Here is a 19085-nt window from a genome sequence, read left to right on the forward strand (position 1 = left end):
CCCACGACCCCCCCCCCCAGCTTCCCCAGGGAAGGGGGCAGCTCCGTCTCCCCCCCCACCCACAGGAAAGGGCTGGGGCACACGTGTGCCCCCCCAGCCCGCTCTCTACCCCCCTCCCCGCCCTGGGGCAAGGGACTCTGTGCGTCCATCTGCAGCGCCCACCGAGACGAGGGCAGGGCGACCCTCAGAAGCGCAGCTCCCTCAGCTTCTGCCGCAGGTAGTGCTTGGCCTCCTCGATGCCGCTCACCTTCTCCAGCTCCGTGTATGGCAGCTGCGAGGGGACAGCAAGAAACGGTCAGCGCAGCACCACCGACGCCGCAGCTCGGCCATTGCCGCTGCCCTCCGGAGCCTGCCGCGGCCACGGAGGCTGGGGCAGGGACAGGAGCCTGCGCCTGGCTGGAGGAAGCGGCAGCGGGGTGGCTTTGGGGGGAAGGGAGAGAGAAATGGGACACAAGACCTTCTTCTTCTTGGGGGGAGGAAGTGCTTATGTGTCCCACGGGCTCAGGAAGCACAGAGAAGCCACAGCTCCTTGTGCTCGCGGCATGGCCATGTCCCACCGCATCCCTGACCGTCCGGCGCTAGAGAAGAGGAACCTCACCCCGCTCCAGCTGCTCAGCCCCGGATCAGCAGGGCAAAGCACAGCCAAGGGGCAGCCTCCCCGACGCAGGCAAGAGTCCAAGAGCCGCTGTGCTGCCTCTGCTCTCTAAATGCTTTGCCCCTGCTCCGGCACCTGCCCCACCGTAGACGGTGGCAGGAGACACTGCAGCCCCGTCTCTGACCTCCCACCATGGCCAGGCTGGGGTCCAGCGAACACAAGGTACGCACACAGGGAGGACACGTCGTGCTGCAAGGGTCGAGCATCAGGGAGCCTCTTCAGCCTTAACGCAGCTTGAACCCAAGTCAAGGTGCCTGTCCAGCAAGGCACGCCGACCACCAGCAGCAGGACAGGCAGGCGGCTGAAGAAGCGGAGTAATGCCCGACAGGGGCGAACTGAATCACGAGCTGGAGGGGCAGCATCGCTCCCAGCGGCTGGCGGAAAGCTGAGTTAAGCCGCTTCAGTGTAACCCTAACGCTTCACACGGGCACCTGTCCCCGCAGCTAGGGAAGAGCAGAGCGATGAGCCGCACAGAAGAGGCGCCCACCTGCAGCTCAGGATCAGCAGCAGCATCCTTCTGCAGCTAGCTCTGATTGCCTCTCTCATGTCTCCCTGCCTGCTCCTGCAAGGGGAAGGGGGGACAGCACCTTCCACGTGCAACAGGCGCTTTCTGCCTTGGCCAGCGGAGAGGTGGCCTGTCCCACTCCACAGGGCTCCTCCAAGGAGCAGCAGAAAGCCGGTACAGCCAGCTGCAACGGTGGAGAGCAGCATCAAAACACCCCACAGACTACGTGGCTCTGCAGAGGTTTGACCGTGCCCTCAGCCTCCCATGGAGACACCTATAAAAAGCGCCTGTGTGAGAGACCAAGGTGCAGGACATCAGCTTCCTTTTCCCCTTTCGCAAACCACGCAAGGCAGCTGGGACAGAAAGGAGTAGCCATTGGGTCTTTGCTCAGTAGATTTGGGGACAGGCATCAGAGGAATATGGCCCAGCACTTCATCTCAGCTGCTGCAGGGTCGCCCCAGCAGACGGAATGGTCTGACAGCATTCCTGTGAACGGGCAGCGCATGGAGCCAGCCACAGCACCGGTCAGCCTCCCGCTCTGCAGTCTCCCCCAGAAGAAAGGGCTACAGCCGTGAGCTGAGACCAGAGAACCACTTCTTCCCTCAGACTTCATTTTAACTAGTCTGCTAAGGAAGGAGAGCACTAGGGCTCACACAAATGGAAGCACATTCCTTCCTCCCCCCTGGGGAACTGGCACTGGGGCTCCCACCCCTTCTCAATACCCCTCTGGAAAAGCTGATTAAACTGGATTTAGGTCCACAGAGTCAGGTTTGATCTGTGCATCTAGAACAGCAAGTACGACCCGGTGCTACACACACCCACTTCCCCCCTGCTGCCCAGCGTGCTCCTGCCAGCACTACCGAAGGACTGTGAGACTTTGGCCATCCAGACCGCAAGAACAGCCACAGCCACACAGGGTCAGAGCAGCGGTCCGCCTGGGCCCATATCTTGCCTCTTCCTTAGACACTCAGCCACTGTCTGTGGACAGGAATAGGGCAGATACTCTCCTAAAAAAAACATCTGCTCTCCCTGTTTGCAGTTCAGGGACTTCCTGGTTTGGGGCTGTGAACTTGCAGCGACAGCCCTTGCTCTGCTCTACAACATGCAGTTGTGCAGAAGCGCACTCATCCCACAGCGAGGCTGGGCTGAGAGCAGCGACAACAAAGGTCCGGGGAATCAAGCGAATCCTCACTGCGGCAGCCCTCTGGAAATCGCTCCAGAAGGACAAGAACAAGAGGCTCCGGCTCCCACCAGCGTCCTCTCCGCATCAGCGTTAGTCACGGTTCAATACCCCAGAAGGCACCACCGTTGCTCGTGAAGCAGGAATAAGGAGAGGGGGAACCCATGCGCCAGTCCTATCCGGCAGCACACGACAGGTCTTATCACACCGTAGTAACGGGATCTGTGCTTTCACCCTGACCGCAGTCCAGCCACCTGTTTCTCACCGCACGGACACAAGAGAGGAGTCCTTCCTCTTCCCTCTGGGAATAAGGAAAGACAAGACAGCCTCTCCCTCAGGCTTGGAGATCCTGCTCCAAGTGACACAGTGCAAGAGCTGGATCCACACAGAGGAGTTCTTGGCCGGCAACCTCAGCTCCCATTTCCAGCTCACAGGGCAGAGAGGACCAGCTCTGAACTGGAACACACTTATTGCACAGTCCTCAGCCTGGTCTGAGAGACAGCGTCCGGGATGCAGCAGGAGGGCAAGCAGGGCCCTTCTGTAAGGAAGCGACACACAACTCAGCACTGCGCCTCCAGTGCGGCCCTCTACCATTCACGGATACCAGAAGATTTGAGCAGGCCCTGGAGTGCTGCGTTTGTGAGAACAACTCCTCAAAGCAGGACCGGAGCCTGGCCTTCCGGAGGGGTCTGAAAGGAGCCAGAACTTCTGCAGGAGAGCTGTTAGTCAGGAAGCGCTCCATGCATGGCAAGGGATTGGTCTACTATACCAGAAGCATCCATAGCTGCTTGGAGAGGCCACTGCCATCCCTCAGGAGATGCAGATCATGACACATAGGAGTTTGCCTGCAAAGAAGGAAGCGTATTCTCACCAGCTCTTTGAGAAACAGCCCTAACAGTAGGTGTCATGAAGGGATGGGTGGGGAAACTTGACAGAGATGTAAAGACAAAGAACAGAACTTTTGGCCCAGGAGAGCAAGCTGTGGGGATTTTCATCCTTCAGGCTGGTCCCCAGCTGTTCCGGGAGTTTCCCAAGCTGCAGAGGGCATGGAGGAACACAAAGTAGAATGAGCAGAAGTAGAAACACTCCCTGGTGGGACCCCCTGGTAAGGCTGGATCCTGACACAGGTGCTACACAGGCTTCAGGACTTCTTTGCTACCATCACAGATGTGCAGGTGGGATGGGAAACAGACAAACTGCCTGCTGCCTCCGGGACGGTGAACAGGCTGCAGATGTGAGCTGTTCTCTCTGGCAGTCCACACAGGGCAAGGGTGAAGGGGGCTGCTAACTTCATCTGGGGAGAAGAAACCAAGTCCCCTGGCTGCAACGGGTCTGAAACAAAGGTTTGGGTAGTTGTTGTAAGGAGCCATCTTCTTCCACTGCTTCATACTCTTCCTCACTGCCTCGCTTCACGGGTTCCACCTCCCCAGCTGGCCTAGCCTTCTGAGACCACAGAAGAATCATCAAAACAGAAAGCTCCCTCAACCAAACAGCCTGGAACCGAGGAGTGCCAGAGCCAGAACAGGGTTTGTGGGAGTATCAAATCTGGCTGTCGTTCAGGACAACAATTTGGGAGGGAAGGAGCGTGTCCTTACCAAGAAATCTCCAAGGGGAAAAGAGCTGGCTGTCCATGAAAGCACAGGACCACCAGGAAAAGGAAGAGGCAGCCTGCCTTGGAGAGGGCTAAGAGTCAGGATATCTGTGGGCAGTTTTCCTCCCTGCAAAGCAGAGTGTCTGTGCCAGGCGACCTGTAATGGCACTCCCACCTCCTGCCACAAAGGCGGCAATAACACAAGGGTCCAACCAACAGAATCCAACTGGAGAAAGAAGGCAAGGAAGGGTTTGAATAGATCAACACTTGGCAATGTACTTCACAGTTATCATGGGCAGCTCCTACTCACAGCGGCGTGGAAAAAAGCAGGATCTCTTGGAAGGAAATCTTGCTTAGTCAGTAACAAATCCACACGTGCTGCTGCTGCTACCAGATCAACAGCATCCAAGCGGGAGCAGGGACCTGGCGCGCAGTCACACAGACGTACTCAGACAGCTTAGCAACGTGCCAGGCACGACAGACAGTCCAGCGGCGATCAAGCAGACAGAAGGCAACGCACCAGTCGACGGGAGAAGGTCTTAAATAAAAGGAGGGCTGAACTGCTGGGCTCGAAGGGGTGTGATCAGTGGCACGATGTCCAGCTAGAGGCAAGTCACTAGTGGTGTACCCTGGAGTCAGTACTGGGGCCAGTATTGATTAACGTCTTCATGAATGACCTGGATGATGGGACTGAGTGCACCCTCAGCAGACGGTACAAAGTTGGGAAGAGTGGCTGATACATCAGATGTTTGCGCTGTCATTCAGAAGGACCTCAGCAGGCTGGAGAAATGGGTCCACAGGCAGGGAAATGCCAAGGCCCGTACACACGGGGAAGAATAACCCCATGCACCAGAACAGGCTGGGAGCCGACCGGCTGGAAAGCAGCTCTGCAGAAAAGGTGGACTAGTTGTTGAATGTGAATCAGCAATGTGCCCTCATGGCAAAGGTGGCCAACGGTGTCCTTGGCTGCATTAGGAAGAGCGTTGCCAGCAGGTAGAGGGAGGTGATCCTTTCCCTCTACTCAGCAGTGAAGAGGCCATATCCGGAGTGCTGTGTCCAGTGCTGGGCTCCCCAGTACAAGACAGACATGGATTTACCGGAGCAAGTCCAGCGCAGGACCACAAGGATGATTAAGGGCTTGGAGCATCTGCCATATGAGAAGAAGCTGAGAGAGTTGGGATTGTTCTGCCTGGAAAAGTGAAGGCTTGTGTGGGACGGGGGAAGGGAATCTTATCTACGTGTATAAACGCCCAATGGGAGGGAGTAAAGAAAACAGAGCCAGACTCTTAGTGGTACCCAGTGACAGCACATGGGGCAATGGGCACAAACCTGAAATACAGGAAATTTCATTTAAACATAAGGAAAAAAAAATGCTTTTAATATAAGAAAAATCTTTTTTACTGTGAGGGTATTCAAACACTGGAACAGGTTGCCCAGAGAGCAATCTATTTCCATCCTCAAAGATATTCAAAATTTAACCGGACACGGTCATGAGCAACCTGTTCTAGTTGACCCTGCTTTGAGCATGGAGGTTGAACTAGATGATCTCCAGGGGTCCCTTCCAACCTCAACTATTCTGTGATTTTCTAAGAGTGTTAGAAGTAGAGGAAATGAACCTCAAGTAGCAAAGTAAGAAGAACAACCAAGCTGGGAAGCAGCCTCAACTCAGGAAGGAACAAAACTGTTCAGGATTCTTTGTCTTAAAGAGATGACCAAAGGGAACAGGCCAGAGAGCTCTGGAACCACAAATACAGGAAGGAGGTAACCACAGAACTGTAGTTCACTCCCTTCTAATACAAGACTTGGGAGCACCACATCAAATGACCAGACAGCATGTCTAAAAACAAGAAGAACTTGTTGCATACAGTATTGTATAGAGCTTCTTGGCACAGGACTCTGCGAAGGTGGAGGAATGAACAAGTTAGAAAAGGAATAAAATGCTCATGAGAAAGCAGTCCATCAACGGCTATTAAGCACAACTCTCCAGACAAGCTCTGGCACAGGAGTTCTTGAACTATTCATGCTATACATGATTTACTTCCTACTCATTTTCTAAGTATCTGCCACTGGCTATTGTTGGAAACAGGATACATGGGATGGGACCACAGTGGCTGTTCTTATGCACCGCAAGCAAGTTAACGCAACTCGTAGCTGCACACCAGTCTGAGCACCCAGGAACAACAGCTCTGGCACACTGAGGGGTGAAAATTGCTCCTGCTGCCTCCGTCACGTGGGGACCCAGAAGTCCAACCGCTCATTGCCAGATAGACTACCTGATCCTGTGCACATTGGGAGCAAGAGCACGATCTTGCTTGCCTGCGCCCTTCAATCTTTGCCCGTTCACTCTTCCTCCTCAAAGCCTCCATTACACAATCTTCTACCCGTCAGTAGCCTCAGCCTCACACAACAGCGCCGACCCGCCGCAGGTGTGCGGACATGAGCAGTAACGGTTACCAGAGCCAGCTTGAGAGAGAAAGGGGCACAACCATATCCAGCTGGGGGGCCAGTGTATTTCCTGGCTGATGCACGCGTGCGCTGGGAACAAGGCCGGAAAACAAAGGCAGCTCAAGACAGCATCATGCAGAGCAATCCTTACCCTCAACTCTTAGAGGAAGTAGCATCAAGGCGGGAATGGAGACAGCTCTCCCAAGCATCCCACTCTGCTCAGGGCATTCCCAGCATGCAGACACATAGCTACAGCCTATAAACACTGGCATCGAGTCTGACTGCAGGTACCGAACAACCCTCTTTCACACAGCAGACCTGGTCATGCCCACTGCTCTCTGGAGACAGGGTATGCCTTGTGGTGGCATCCCAAAATCCAACAAAGGGGCAAACCAGGGCACTCTTAGTAAGGGAGCTGATCCTCTTCCATTACTATGTAATTCAGAATCTCTAAGGAAATACCACAATAGCATTCAAGTCACGGGACTGCCAAAAGCCATGTATAAACAAGGACTTCTGAACTATGTAAGTTGCAAATTATTATGAAATTAGGAGGAGGTTCGTGCTGGCATGCTGTACTGTCTGCATCAGGGGAGGTAAGAAGCTTTAAGGCATGTGGTTTACGGGACTATTTGGTAGGTCTCTGACTGTAATTCAAGTGACCTCTTAAGAGGAGAAGTAAACAGGGATAAGAGGCCTTCATTTCTGAGTTCTGTTTTCTTCAGAAAGATCTAAGCTCAAGCTAAAAAGTCTTCTCATGAATAGCCTTGTAGAAGCTGAACGCCTTAAAGTAACATCTGAAATTTCTGAGGAAATTTGAAAACAATTGTGAAGATCGCAGTGAAAGTCTCAAGGGTTCTCCATCCTGCAGCTGTTGCCACAGAGCAGCCAGAGGCTGTAACCCAAGAGGCCAGGCCTCCAAAACAGACCTCGAAAGGGAGATTCAGCTCAGGTCTACCCACAGCACCAAAAGCTGTGAAACACCGGAGAAAGACTCCAGAACCAACAGCTAGGATTACAGCTCGAGAGAGACAAGCAATGCCTTCATTTGATTCCCACCCTGAGGTCCTGTAGCTAACGCTACAATTGTTATCATTCCGTTACAGACAAGGACAAACTACATTAACCTTCTTTTAACCCTGTCCAGCAAATGGTTGGGGCCTTAACTTCAAGGAGCAGACCTGTAGGACAGGATTCTTGCAGGAACAGTGGACAGTAACAGGCTGGGCTGTTCCTCTGAATAGGAGAGGCTAAGGCACATGCTTTCCACCATGTCACCAGGGCTGGTACTGCCATCACAGCCGCAGGAAAAATCTTGCAGCGGAGGAGGGCAAAAAGGAGCAGGGAGAATGAGTCACTAATTCCCCTAACGAGCAGCAAGTGTGGAAAGACAGTTCCTAATTCAGGGAGTGTTTACAGCTGGGATACCAGCTCTGGAGTCTGTAACCCGTCTTGCTCGGCCCAGCCTCACGCTTCTAGGCAATCAGGGCAACTCCTGCCCGAGGAAAGGAGAGGAACGGAGCAGCCCGGGCACTTACCTGAACCAGACAGTAGCCCAGCAGTCGCAAGTGTCTATCCCTCATGGCTCGTGAGCCCACCAGTATGTCGGAGTTCTGGCAGTAATGCCATTTGTCATTGACTGACAGCACCACCCTGCAGAGGACAGAGCAGGGGGAGGAGGGCAGCATTACCCCGCGTTAGACGCTCGGCGGACAAGAGGGCCGGCGGCAGCTTTACCCACGCCTGGCTCCCCAGAACCACAAACGGACAGAAGCAGATGAAGGGCAGCATTATCCCCGCCTGCCTCCCCGCACCCAGGTGGTAGCAGGAGCAGCAAGATCCTGTTTGGGACATGCCGCGCTCCAGTGCCTGAGGGTCGGTCAAGGAAAGGGGTCTCCACAGCACAGACGGTGCCGTCTCTGGGTACCTGACGGCCGTAGGGCACGAGGGGGCTGGGGCCGACTGCCAGTGAGCTGAAGCCAGCGCTGGTGTGGGCCTGGGGCGGCTGTCCTGCTGCAAGGGAGTGGGGACACAGATCTGCTCTGCTCAGTACCTCTGAATCTCTTCAGCTCCCTGCGGCCCATCTCCTGGCCCTCTCTTGGGGCTGGGCCGGCACGGAGAGGGTGGAGGGCAGGTTTCCTCGGTGGGGGCAGGACTCCTTTCCTCGGGTTCCTCCTGGGCTTGCTCCCCCTGGAAGCAGTTATGATCATGCCCAGGGCAGCCAGTTGTAGCCTCTTCCTCCTCCAGAATCTTGCTGATGGGGAACTGGAAGAGGGTGGCTGTGGAAGTGCCCCTCGGGGAGCAGTCAGGGGTGCCAGCAGGCTGCGTGGAGAGGCACTCGGAAGGGCTGCTTAACGTAGAGCTGCCCTGGCTCTCCAGGGAAGACTCTTTGCTCAGACTGCAGTAATAGTCCGAGGGGGGCTGGTAGCAGGGACCCCCCGGGGCAGGGCAGAGCGTAGGCAGGAAGCGCCCAGCAAGACTGTTCTCCCGGGAGCCTGGGGGGCTGCTTGGCGTCTCTGGAGCAAATGGGGCAAAGTCCTGCAAGTCCGAGGTGAGGGCCAGGACGCTAGAACGCAAGGAAATAGCAGCAGGGGATGTTGTAGTGTGGACAGAGGGAGCCTTGGAAGCTGCAGGGACACGGGAGAGAGGCAGCACAGTGCCTGAGCGGTTAATCCACAGCAGGAAGTCTGCAGAGAGAGAACATGGATCAGCACAGGGCTCCAGGACCCCCTACTGATGAGACACTGCTGCCAGGCTGAAGAAAGCATGGATTTGGGGACACGCCATGCCCCAGAGCAGGAGACACTACGCCAGCCAAGCCAGCAGACGGGGAGCACCGAGGAGGAAATCCTCACGCTGCACGTGCCAAGCTGAGCCTCTCCCGCAGGCGAGGGGCTGACTTGGGGAACCGTCCCCCCAGTGCCGGGGGAAGGCATCGCGAAGGCGGCGACAAAGCAGCCAAGCTTGGTTCTGCCACGAACACCCTCCCACCACAGGCCTCCCCCCAGCGGCCAGGCGGTAGCGGGCCTTCCTTTTCTCCCCCGAGCTGCCCCACTCACCCAAACTGGCAGCCCCCTCCCCCGGGGCCGAGGCCCTGCCCCAAAGCCGGGTGCCCAGCCAGGCTACCTGTGCAGTATCCCGGGGGCAGCACCTCATCCTGCCGATAGCATTCTTCTCCCACCAGCTGCCGCAGGGCCTCAGCCACGAGCCCCTTGTAACTGAAAAGAGGAAGAAGGGTCAGAAGACACACTAGCGAGGACTTCCAGTCCGTCCCCTCAAGCACTGCCAACCTTCATTCTCCCACTGAGCACATCTGCGCAGAGACATGAAGGCTTCTGGGAGCGAGAAACGAGAAGGCCCTTTAGCTTTGAGCTCTGCTGTCCTGGGGCAAGGAGGAGGACACACCTCAGCTTATCCAGCAGGAAAGATGCTCCCGACAACTCCAGGCCTACAGCGTATCGCGCCACTGAGGGCTTTGGAGCTCATGTATGGACCTTTACACCCGGCACCACCCCTCCTTTGGGATCATCCCTTCCCCAAAGCACCACCGTCTCCCACCTCTGACCTGTACTTCCTGTTGGCCTCGTCGGCTGTCAGGGCATGTTCAAACATGAGGACACGGTAGCGCGGGTCAAGGCGTGGACCGCTGTAATCGCGGAACTCCAGCTCCACCGCCGCGTCCAGCAGGGAGAGGTAGCGGCGCACAATCAGCGCGTAGGGACTACCTGCAGGGACAGGACAGCCGGCTAGCTACCGCCTGGCAGCCCTTCCTCAGCCACAGTCTCGCTCTCTCTCAGGTGGGACTGACCACCAGCAAGGCGGTCTCGCATTCCCAGGAAGAGCCTGTTCTGCCTAACGCTTTCAATATCCGCCTCCACTCCACCCCCCGTGCTTTAAAGGATGGGTTTACCCTGGAACAGGCCCGACGTACTCATAACGTTGGTGATGAAGGCTGGGGAGAAGACTTGGTGCAGGACAGTCTGGGGGAAGTGGCTAAGCTGAAACATGGACATGAGGATGTTGACGGTCGCCAGGGGTGAGCTGCCAGCTTTCTGCTCCAGGATGGCCTCCAGCTTGGGGAAGAGCTCGCTGTGGTTGGACGGGCGATAATTCATGCGGCTGAAGGGAAACACCAGCTTCTGGATCACCTGCAGCCGGAAGGAGAGGGTGTCAGGCCAAGACAAGCAGCAGGGCGAACAACAGCTCAGGCCTGGGCCCACCCCAGAGTTATTCCTTGGCCTCCGAGTACTACAGTATGCCCCACCTGGAGCACAGGAGCTGGACAGAAACGGGCCCTCACTGAACCTGGAAGGGTCAGGGCACATCCCAGCCCCCAGTGACAGCAGTGAGATACCCCTGTCCGACAACACCCAAGGGATGCCCTCTCCGCTGGCGCTCGGGCAGCCCCAGATGTCCACCAGCAGACCGCGGCAAGACGCTGACCTTGCTGTCGAGCTGCTCCCCGCGTTTCAGTAGGAAGTTCGCAATGGTATCGAGCAGCCGTGGCTCACGCAGCCTGTGCCGGGCCACGTACTTGGCAATGAGAGCCATGGTGTAGGGAGTAAGGTTCTCCGCCTTCCTGGGGAGCCACTCTGCGGAGAGCAAATCACAGCACGATATCAGCCAGAGGGGCCTGACTCTGTCCAGACTGCAGATCTCCAGGAGCAACTGCAGTCTGGCCAGAAAAGGCAACGCAGGCAGGAAAGAGGTAGCAAGACCTGGGCAACAGAGCCATCTCCCCACAAATCCAGAAGGTTTCCAAGAAACCGTCAAGCTGTGAGGCTTCCAATAGGCTCAGATTCCTTTCATATGAACCCAGAAAGTGCAGCTGAAGAGCAGCTGGAAGGAGCTGCACTGAACGTCCCACGAGCTGGGACCACTCTGCAGCAATCGCCACGGAAACCAACCTGTTCCTAGTCTTGAGGTAAGGTAGGCTCACAGCACCTGGAAGGGGTAAGCTGGAAAGTCAGTGACAGGGTGGCCCCAATGCAGAAGCATCTTCTGCTCTAGCTTCCAGTACTGCAGGCCCTGGTGCTCAGCAAGGCCTCAGCTGGTGCTGTCACATACCCAGATGTCCTCTGGGGCCTAAAAAGGAGGCTCAAAGGCTGTAAAGTGCATGGACAGAGCCCAAAGCACCCAGCAGTGGGGAAAAGGCTTACGCTAGTCGGCAAGGCTGGAGCCCTGCGCAGGCAGACCCTGCCCTCACCTGCCATACTGCGGATGAATCGCTCCTGACGGTTCTCGTAGAAGAGCTGAGAGCTGAAGATGGCCTCCAGGGCCTTGTTGTTAGCCTCCTGGGCGCACAGAGCCAGCATCTCATCCAGCAGGGCCAGCTCATGCTCACGCATGGCGCTCACTTGCCCCAGGGTGTGCCTGACGAGGCGCAGGATCTTGCGGTTGTTGATCAGTTGCTGGTCGGAGGCCGGGTGTCCCTGCAGCGCCTGCGCACGGAGCCGGTAGTAGGAGAGGAGCAGAAAGAGGGTCTGGGGGTGGCGTTCCTTCTCCAGGTGCCGCTCCAAACTGCTGAGGCAGGACTCAACCAGGGGGTGCGGGCTGGACGGGTGAAGCCTCATCACGCTGCTGAACACCATGGAGACATCTTTCTGGTTGAAGCGGCCTAGACGGTTCCGGGACTCGTCCTCCAGCACTCGCACCAGCGGTGACTCCCCAGGCAGGCCTGCAAAAGGAGACGAGGTCAGGGACGCCTGGATCCCCCCTCTAGTCTTCATTAGGCACAACCACTCTGGGAAGCTCAGGCACAAGACAGATTTGTCATGCTGGTGATCAAACCAAACGAGAAAAAGGGAAAGAGCATAGATGTGGCAAAGCCAGAAGAGAAAGTCAGTGCATCAACACAACGGCAAAAATCATTTGGAGCCATGCAAAGGGATTATTCCTCCGTCCCCCAACCAAAGACGAAGCATTTTACTTTGCTGACAAAAAGAAAAGGTTTATTTTTTAGTCTAAGACTTCTTAAAGATGAACAACATATCTCAAAATGTACTTTTAAAAGTTTTGTTTGTAAAACAACCAAATAAGACGTTAGCACATTTCTGAAACAAAAAGCGTCCCTGTATCACAGGAATTTATCTTTTCAAAGCCTTCTCCTCTCCCATTTCCAAACTCAGCGTTGGGGGGAAACACTTTCCTCTAACTCTGGATGTATTATTCAGTCACTGAAAGACAAGTGGCCACGTGCACAACGCAGTTACGAAAAAAGGCAAAGGCCATCCTTCGGGCGTCAGAAGAGATATTTTCAGAAGACACACGAAGCATTATGTACCCTGTATGAGGCCCACCGGTCTACTAAGCCAGCTGACAAGATTTCAATTTTCAAAAGCGTTTTAAAGAAACTAAGGCAGCATGGGGTAAGATGCCTTGTTTTATCATTAATCAAAAATCAGTCAGAAGGTGGAAAGTGAAGAATCGGTCTGAGCAGCTGCTTTGTTCCTTAAGAAAGACCTCAAAAAGGCTGCTTAGCATTTTTATTAATGAGCTGGTAAGCATGGTGAGCGGGGAAGGGTGACTCACGGAGAACAAAGTGTGGGTCACACCAGAGCAGGCTGGGGGGAACCCAGCTCAGGGGAGAGGTGCCTCGACAGCCAAAAGAGTTCAGTGTCAACAAACACCAAGTAGTGCGAGACAGAGGGGGGAAACAGAAACTTCTTTCCTCCCCTGCTTTAGCAGGATCTAGAATTACTGCATCAACCCGAGAAAGGGACTGGGTGTCTCTGTACATGGCTCAGTGGAGACCTCAGCCCAGTGTGCAGTTGCGGTTTAAAAAAAAAAACCCACAAAAAAAAGCAAACACAATGGCAGGAAATGTTAGCAGTGGAACATAAGAACACAGGACTGGAAGAAAGTGCTCAGGTCAGAGGCCAGTCACCTGCTGTCACAGGCAACCAAGGAACATAATCCCTTTCATAGCAGAAAGAAGAAAAATGCAGGGAGCCTTCTGAGACCTTTAACCAAATTAATGAGGGAGCCTCATCCCAACACCGTGCCTGCACTCCCAGCCCTGCTCACGCTGGAGGCTACAGAACTAGAAGGGCTCTGTAACAAGCAGACGCTGTTGCTGTGGACAAGAACCCGGATTGACCTGAACGATTTTTCCTGAGTATTAAATGTCCAAGAACATAGCGCTCACTGCTTATACAGAACTTGGTAGAGACCTCGCATCTCAGTGCTTAAAAGTTTGCTAATTTCCAGGGATCAGGACAGAATTTAAGCAACAGTTTAACCTGCGTTCTGCCCGACAGAGCTGGCCGGTGCTTCCCCAGCCCTTCAGGCTGGCATCCCGTGCGTTCCAGTCAGCTGGGCCTTTACCAGAGCAGCTCGCTTAATTTGCTTCCTGCTACACAACCCAAGCAGAGCCGCTGTCTTCCAAGGGCACAGCTCAGTGCCACCAGGTCAGCGCTAACACGCAAACTGGCGCATAGAAGCGGACACCAGCTCCTGTTGCAGCACGTCCTTCCCTCTCCATTTGCGCTCAGGCTGGCAAGCTTTCCCTTCACTCGTAAAACCCAAGCGCCTGCCTGTATCCTACCGCTCTGCCCGTCTCCCCGAACCACTACAGGCAACCAACCCCCCGAGCACGCAGACGCCTCGCGAGCCCGGCACACTCACCCAGAGCCGCAGCAGCATACAGGCAGTTGACAATGCTGAAGTTATCGAACTTGGAGCAGCCGCTGATGATAGCCTGACAGAGCGCCTGGAACTCCGGCTGCTCCAGCATCTGGCTGGGCCCACGGCTTTCCCCGTTCACCACGGCCTGGCCCTGCTGCTGCTGCTGCTGCTGTAGGAGCTGGCCCAGCTTGTGCAGGGCAATGGGGTAGTGGCTGGCAGACACTTTGCTGGGGTTCTGGGTGACCCACCGCAACACTTCCCCCACGCTGCGCGAGCGCTCTATCAGGCGCTTCATGGTGAAGAAGGTGTCATAACTCATCTTCTCGTGGATGAAGTTCCAGCTCTTCCTCTTGCCATGGCCCCGAGTCCTGTAGACGTCTGGGGGAAAAGCGTGCAACAGCCCATGGCTGTAGGGATCCAGGGGGAGCAGCACAGCCCGCTGCTTAGCTTTGCCTGCACAGTAGCAGGTGGGATACATCCCGGCCCCACTCCTGTCACCAGCAGCCAGGCCCTGCAGGACTCCAGGCCGCACACACTCTCGGGTCAGGGCACGGAGCCATGGCAGCAGGCGCAGCATGGCGAGGGCAGGGCGGCTCGAGAGGCTTCGGAGAACAGGGAGACCCTGCGGGACGAGAGAGGGCGGTGAGCGGGGGCAGGCCGAGCTCGCTGCTGCGGGGCAGGGCCAGAGCCAGCGAGGGACACGGTGCCTCGGCGGAGCTCGCGCCGGGACCCCCTCGCCAGCACAGGCCCTCCAGCCCCCCCAGATCCCCCCAGCCATGGGGTCTCCTGGCTTGCACAAATCCCCCCAGCACTGGGAGCCCAGGCCCCACAGCTGTGGGGTCTCCTGGCTCGCACAGATACCCCATCCCCGGGACCCCCGGCCCCACAGACCCCCATCCCTGGGACCCCGGGCCCCACAGACTCCCTAACTGTGGGGTCTCCTGGCTTGCACAAACCCCCCAGCACTGGGACCCTGGGCCCCACAGGCCCCCCAGCTATGGGGTCTCCTGGCTCGCACAGATACCCCATCCCCGGGACCCCCGGCCCCACAGACCCCCATCCCTGGGACCCCGGGCCCCACAGACTCCCTAACTGTGGGGTCTCCTGGCTTGCACAAACCCCCCAGCACTGGGACCCTGGGCCCCACAGGCCCCCCAGCTATGGGGTCTCCTTGTTCACACAGATGCCCCAAGCCCAGGACCCCTGGCCCCAGAGACCCCCATCCCTGGGATCCCGGGCCCCACAGGCCCCCCAGCTGTGGGGTCTCCTGGCTCGCTCAGATGCCCCATCCCCAGGACCCCCGGCCCCACAGACCCCCATGCCCGGGACCCCCGGCCCCACAGGCCCCCCAACTGTGGGGCCCCCCGGCTTGCACAACCCCCCCAGCACTGGGACCCCCGGCCCCCGCGGACCCCCATCGCCGGGACCCCCCAGCCGTGGGCTCTCCTGGCTCGCACAGATGCCCCATTCCCGGCACCCCCGGCCCCACGGGCCCCCGGCCCTCACAGATGCCCCCACCCGCCGGACCCCCGGCCCGCATCGACCCCGGCCCCGGCCCCCGCGGCGCCCCGCGGGCCCCGGCCCGGCCCTACATGGCGCTCGCGGCCGCGCTGGGACCCGCCGCCGCCCCGGCCGCTCAGCACCGCCCGGACACCGAGTCCGCCATCTTCCCGACAGCCCCCGCAAGGCCGAGGCGGCCCGCGGCCCCGCCCCCGGCACGGCCCACACTTCCGGCGGCGGGGCCTGGCGCGCGCGGGCTCCGGCGGCGTGCACATTAGCATATGTAAATAGCCGCCGCGCGCCCTCCAATGAGCGAGCGCCCCGCGAAAGGGCGGGGGCGGCTCGCCCGGCGCAGGCGCACTGCGAGCCTGCGGAACGCGTGGCCGGACGAGGAGGCCCCGCCCCCGGCGGCGGGAGCGCGCGGAGCAGAGGCGGGAGCGCGCGCGGCGGCGGCGGGGGCGCGCGGCCGGCTCCGCTCCCCCTTGCCCCGCGCGGGCCGGCCCGCCGCCTCCTCGCCCCCTCCCCGGCTCGCTTCCCCCCACCCTGCAGGCGCTCCTCCCTCGCGCAGCAACACACCAGCTCTATTTTAAGCATTCACAGTTGGTTTTTTTTATTTTAAAAGAAGCATTAGTGAGCAACATGCTCCGCTGCTCCGAGCCTCGCCACCTGCCCGCCCAGGGGAGCCTGCGGGCTGGCGACCTGCCGGCGAGGCCCCCGGGCCCGGAACCGCCTCTCCCTGCCAGGAGCAGGGCACACAATGTTTGCGCTCGCACAGACAACAGCTGCGTTACGCCCACGCGCCGTACGCACCTGCCCCTCCAGCATCCTTACAGCAACCGCCACAAGACCAAAGCACGGGCAGCGTCCGGGCTGCCGGCAGGACTTGCTCCCTTTCGCGGTACTGTTGCTTGTAGCACAGCTTCGGTCTCAGGGGAAGCAGTTAACCAGGACACAGCACGGAGCCTGGGTCTGTGTGCAGGCGGCAAGCACTAAAGCGTGCAGGGGGAAGATGTGCACACACGGCTCCCAGGAGCACTTACACCACACGCAAGTTTGTGGATGAGCAAGCACGTGGACAGGAGCGCCCAGCCTGCGCACAGAACATGTGCAAACAGCAGAGGGGGGCAGGCGAGCTTGGACGGGCTCCATTTGCACAGCAGGATTCCTCCTAGCAGGGGCTAACAGAAGACCGCTTCAAGACACCTTAACCCATCCTGCAGAGGAACTTGCTCCTTGCAATATAGTATTTCCCCTCCCCAGAGGTAGCACAACACTTTGCACTTGCAACAATTAAGGCTCTGGCAGAAGCACAGAACTAGCATTACCAGGCTCCAGGTAGGGACTCCCTTACAGCAGCACCCCTTCTCCCTCTGCCGTAAAGAAAAAGGAGCCAAGGGACTAAAGGATGTGGGCCACACACTACCTACCTCCTGGCTAGGCATCAGGGCTCGAGCCCTGACCTGACTCCCTCAGATGCGGGGAGTCTGTCACACAGTCCCCCTAGAGAAAACAGGAGATACAGTCAATAGCCCAGACTCCCCCTCGTGTTCAGGTGCAGTGGGCAAACTCCACCCAGTACAAAGTTTATTCCCAGGTAGGAGGGCTTGTAGGGTCCTTTCAGGGGTGCAGGGACAACGCTATCTGCGGTACATGGTGAAGGCCATGAAACTGAACAGCAGGGTGAGGCCAGCCAGGAAGGTGGTCGCGGTGGCAGTGAAGACATGTCGATACTGCAGCTGGAAGTACCAGAGCACGGCCAGCATGAGCACAAAGAGCGGCAGCATGAGGCTGCCCACGTTGAGGGCCGTGTGCACGGGGTCAGCGGACGCGTGGGGGCCACCGGGCGCAGGGGCCGGGCTGTGCTGGGAGATGTGGCAGTGCAGGACACTGTTGTGGGTGAGGTGCAGGGCAGCCAGGCTCTGAGTGTCATCTCGCAGCAGTTGGCCCTGGTAGATCAGCCGCACCTGTTGCTCCTGGCCTGGGAAATAGGCCCTGGGTTGGAGAAGACAAGGAGGGAAACATCACGCTTTCACCAATACACAGTCCCTCGCGATCCTCCTCCTTAGTGCTCTACCCCCCTCTCCAGCCCAGGCTGCAAACATGGTCGCCATCTGCTCCGACTGTGGGAAGCCTGGCTGCATCCCCCCCTTTGCCATCAGCTGTGGCAGACGCGCTGCTAGAAGCGAAGGTGCCCACTAGAACACACCGGTCGACCGCCCCGAGACAGGCGGGATCAAGCGCGAACCGAAGCAGCTCTGAGCTCAGAGCAGCTCCGAGGAAGGGCAGGAAAGGCAAAGCAGGGCGAACGCCGCCAGCTGCCAGCAGGAACGAGCGCGGCTGGTGCCCGCCCGGCGCCTCACCTCTTCAGGGCCCCCACGGTGTCGCCGGGGCGCACCCGGGCCAGGCGCTCCGTGTCGTTGAGGAACTTCAGCCGCAGCACCATGGTGGGGTCGCCGGGGCCGCCCGCCTCGCCGGGGCCGCCCTGTGCGGGCGCGGGGCCGGCGCGGGGCCGCAGCCCTGCTGCCAGCCCGCCCGGCCCATCGGGGGCCGCCGCCGCCGCCGCCGCTGCCGCCTTGGGCTCGCCGCCGGGCGGGGCGGCGCTGGGCCCCTGCTCGGGTGGCGGCGCGGCGGCGCGGGGCGGCGCGGCGGCGGCGGAGGCGCGCGGCGGCTCGGCGGGCTCGGGGGCGCGCGTGGAGGCCCAGGCCAGCCCCAGCACCACGGCGGCCAGCAGCAGCGCGAAGAGCACGGTCACCTCGTCGCCCACGCCCTCGATCAGCGCCATGGCGGTGGCGGCGGCGGCGGCTACCGACCTGCGGGCACAGAGCAGCGCCGTGAGGCCGCGGGCCCCGCCGCGCCGCGGCGGAAGGCGCCGAGGGGCGCCGCCGCGCTGCCGCGGCTCCCGGGCGCGCCGCCCCGCGGGACGCTGCGCCGCCGCCCCGGCCCCGGGCCCGGCCCCTCACCTGCCGCCATCCCGGCGCGCGCCACTTCCGCCCCGCGCGCGGACTCCCGGGCCCGGGGGACCGGCCCCCGCCGCAAGGCACGTCGGGACGGCCCCGCCCCGCGGGGCATGCCGGGAGCTGTAGTCCCGGCGGCGCCCCCGCGCAGGGTCTCTCGGGACGGGTAGTTCCGACCAGCGCGCAGGGCGTGCCGGGAGACGGGCGACCTCTTCGGCGCATGCGCGAAGGGGGAAGGCCTTGCGCAGGGCACGCCGGGAGCCGTAGTCCGGCCCGCGCGCTTGGCACCCTGGGAGTTGTGGTTCCGTGTGCGGCGCGTCGAGGGGTCGCGCCGGGCCTGGTCTCCCTGTATCACCGGGCTGGGCCGGGCCGCGCCGCGGTGGCCAGCGCGGGCTGTACCCGGCAGACCTGCCCCGAGCCGGGCAGGCAGGGAGAGGGGGCTGCGGAGTGAGGCGGCCTGTCCTTTCCCGGGGCACCCTGTCCTTCCCCGGGGCAGTCTGTCCTTCCCTGGGCGCCCTGTCCCTCCCCTGGGCAGTCTGTCCTTCCCTAGGGCAGTCTGTCCCTCCTCAGGGTGCTTTGTCCTTCCCCGGGTGCCCTGTCCCTCCCCAGGGCGCTCTGTCCCTCCCCAG

At 59.2% G+C, this 19085-nt stretch overlaps 2 protein-coding genes across 2 annotated transcripts; both read right to left on the reverse strand.

The window, feature by feature from the left end:
* Positions 1-71: 71 nt before the first annotated feature.
* FASTK (Fas activated serine/threonine kinase) lies at positions 72-15671 on the reverse strand. The gene is made up of 10 exons (XM_067292139.1): positions 15595-15671; positions 14003-14624; positions 11583-12053; positions 10820-10968; positions 10308-10524; positions 9942-10101; positions 9503-9594; positions 8430-9063; positions 7915-8029; positions 72-271 (listed from the first exon to the last, which is right to left on the reverse strand). The coding sequence occupies exons 2-10, from the start codon at positions 14577-14579 to the stop codon at positions 185-187; spliced, it is 2502 nt and encodes an 833-aa protein (XP_067148240.1). The 5' UTR covers positions 14580-14624; positions 15595-15671; the 3' UTR covers positions 72-184.
* Positions 15672-16086: 415 nt separating this feature from the next.
* Positions 16087-18523, reverse strand: TMUB1 (transmembrane and ubiquitin like domain containing 1). The gene is made up of 3 exons (XM_067292147.1): positions 18463-18523; positions 17863-18312; positions 16087-17494 (listed from the first exon to the last, which is right to left on the reverse strand). Exons 2-3 carry the CDS (start codon positions 18282-18284, stop codon positions 17140-17142), a joined length of 777 nt encoding a protein of 258 aa, XP_067148248.1. The 5' UTR covers positions 18285-18312; positions 18463-18523; the 3' UTR covers positions 16087-17139.
* Between the last annotated feature and the right edge of the window lie 562 nt (positions 18524-19085).

This window comes from Apteryx mantelli, chromosome 2 (assembly GCF_036417845.1).
Source record: "Apteryx mantelli isolate bAptMan1 chromosome 2, bAptMan1.hap1, whole genome shotgun sequence".
Lineage (NCBI taxonomy): Eukaryota > Metazoa > Chordata > Aves > Apterygiformes > Apterygidae > Apteryx > Apteryx mantelli.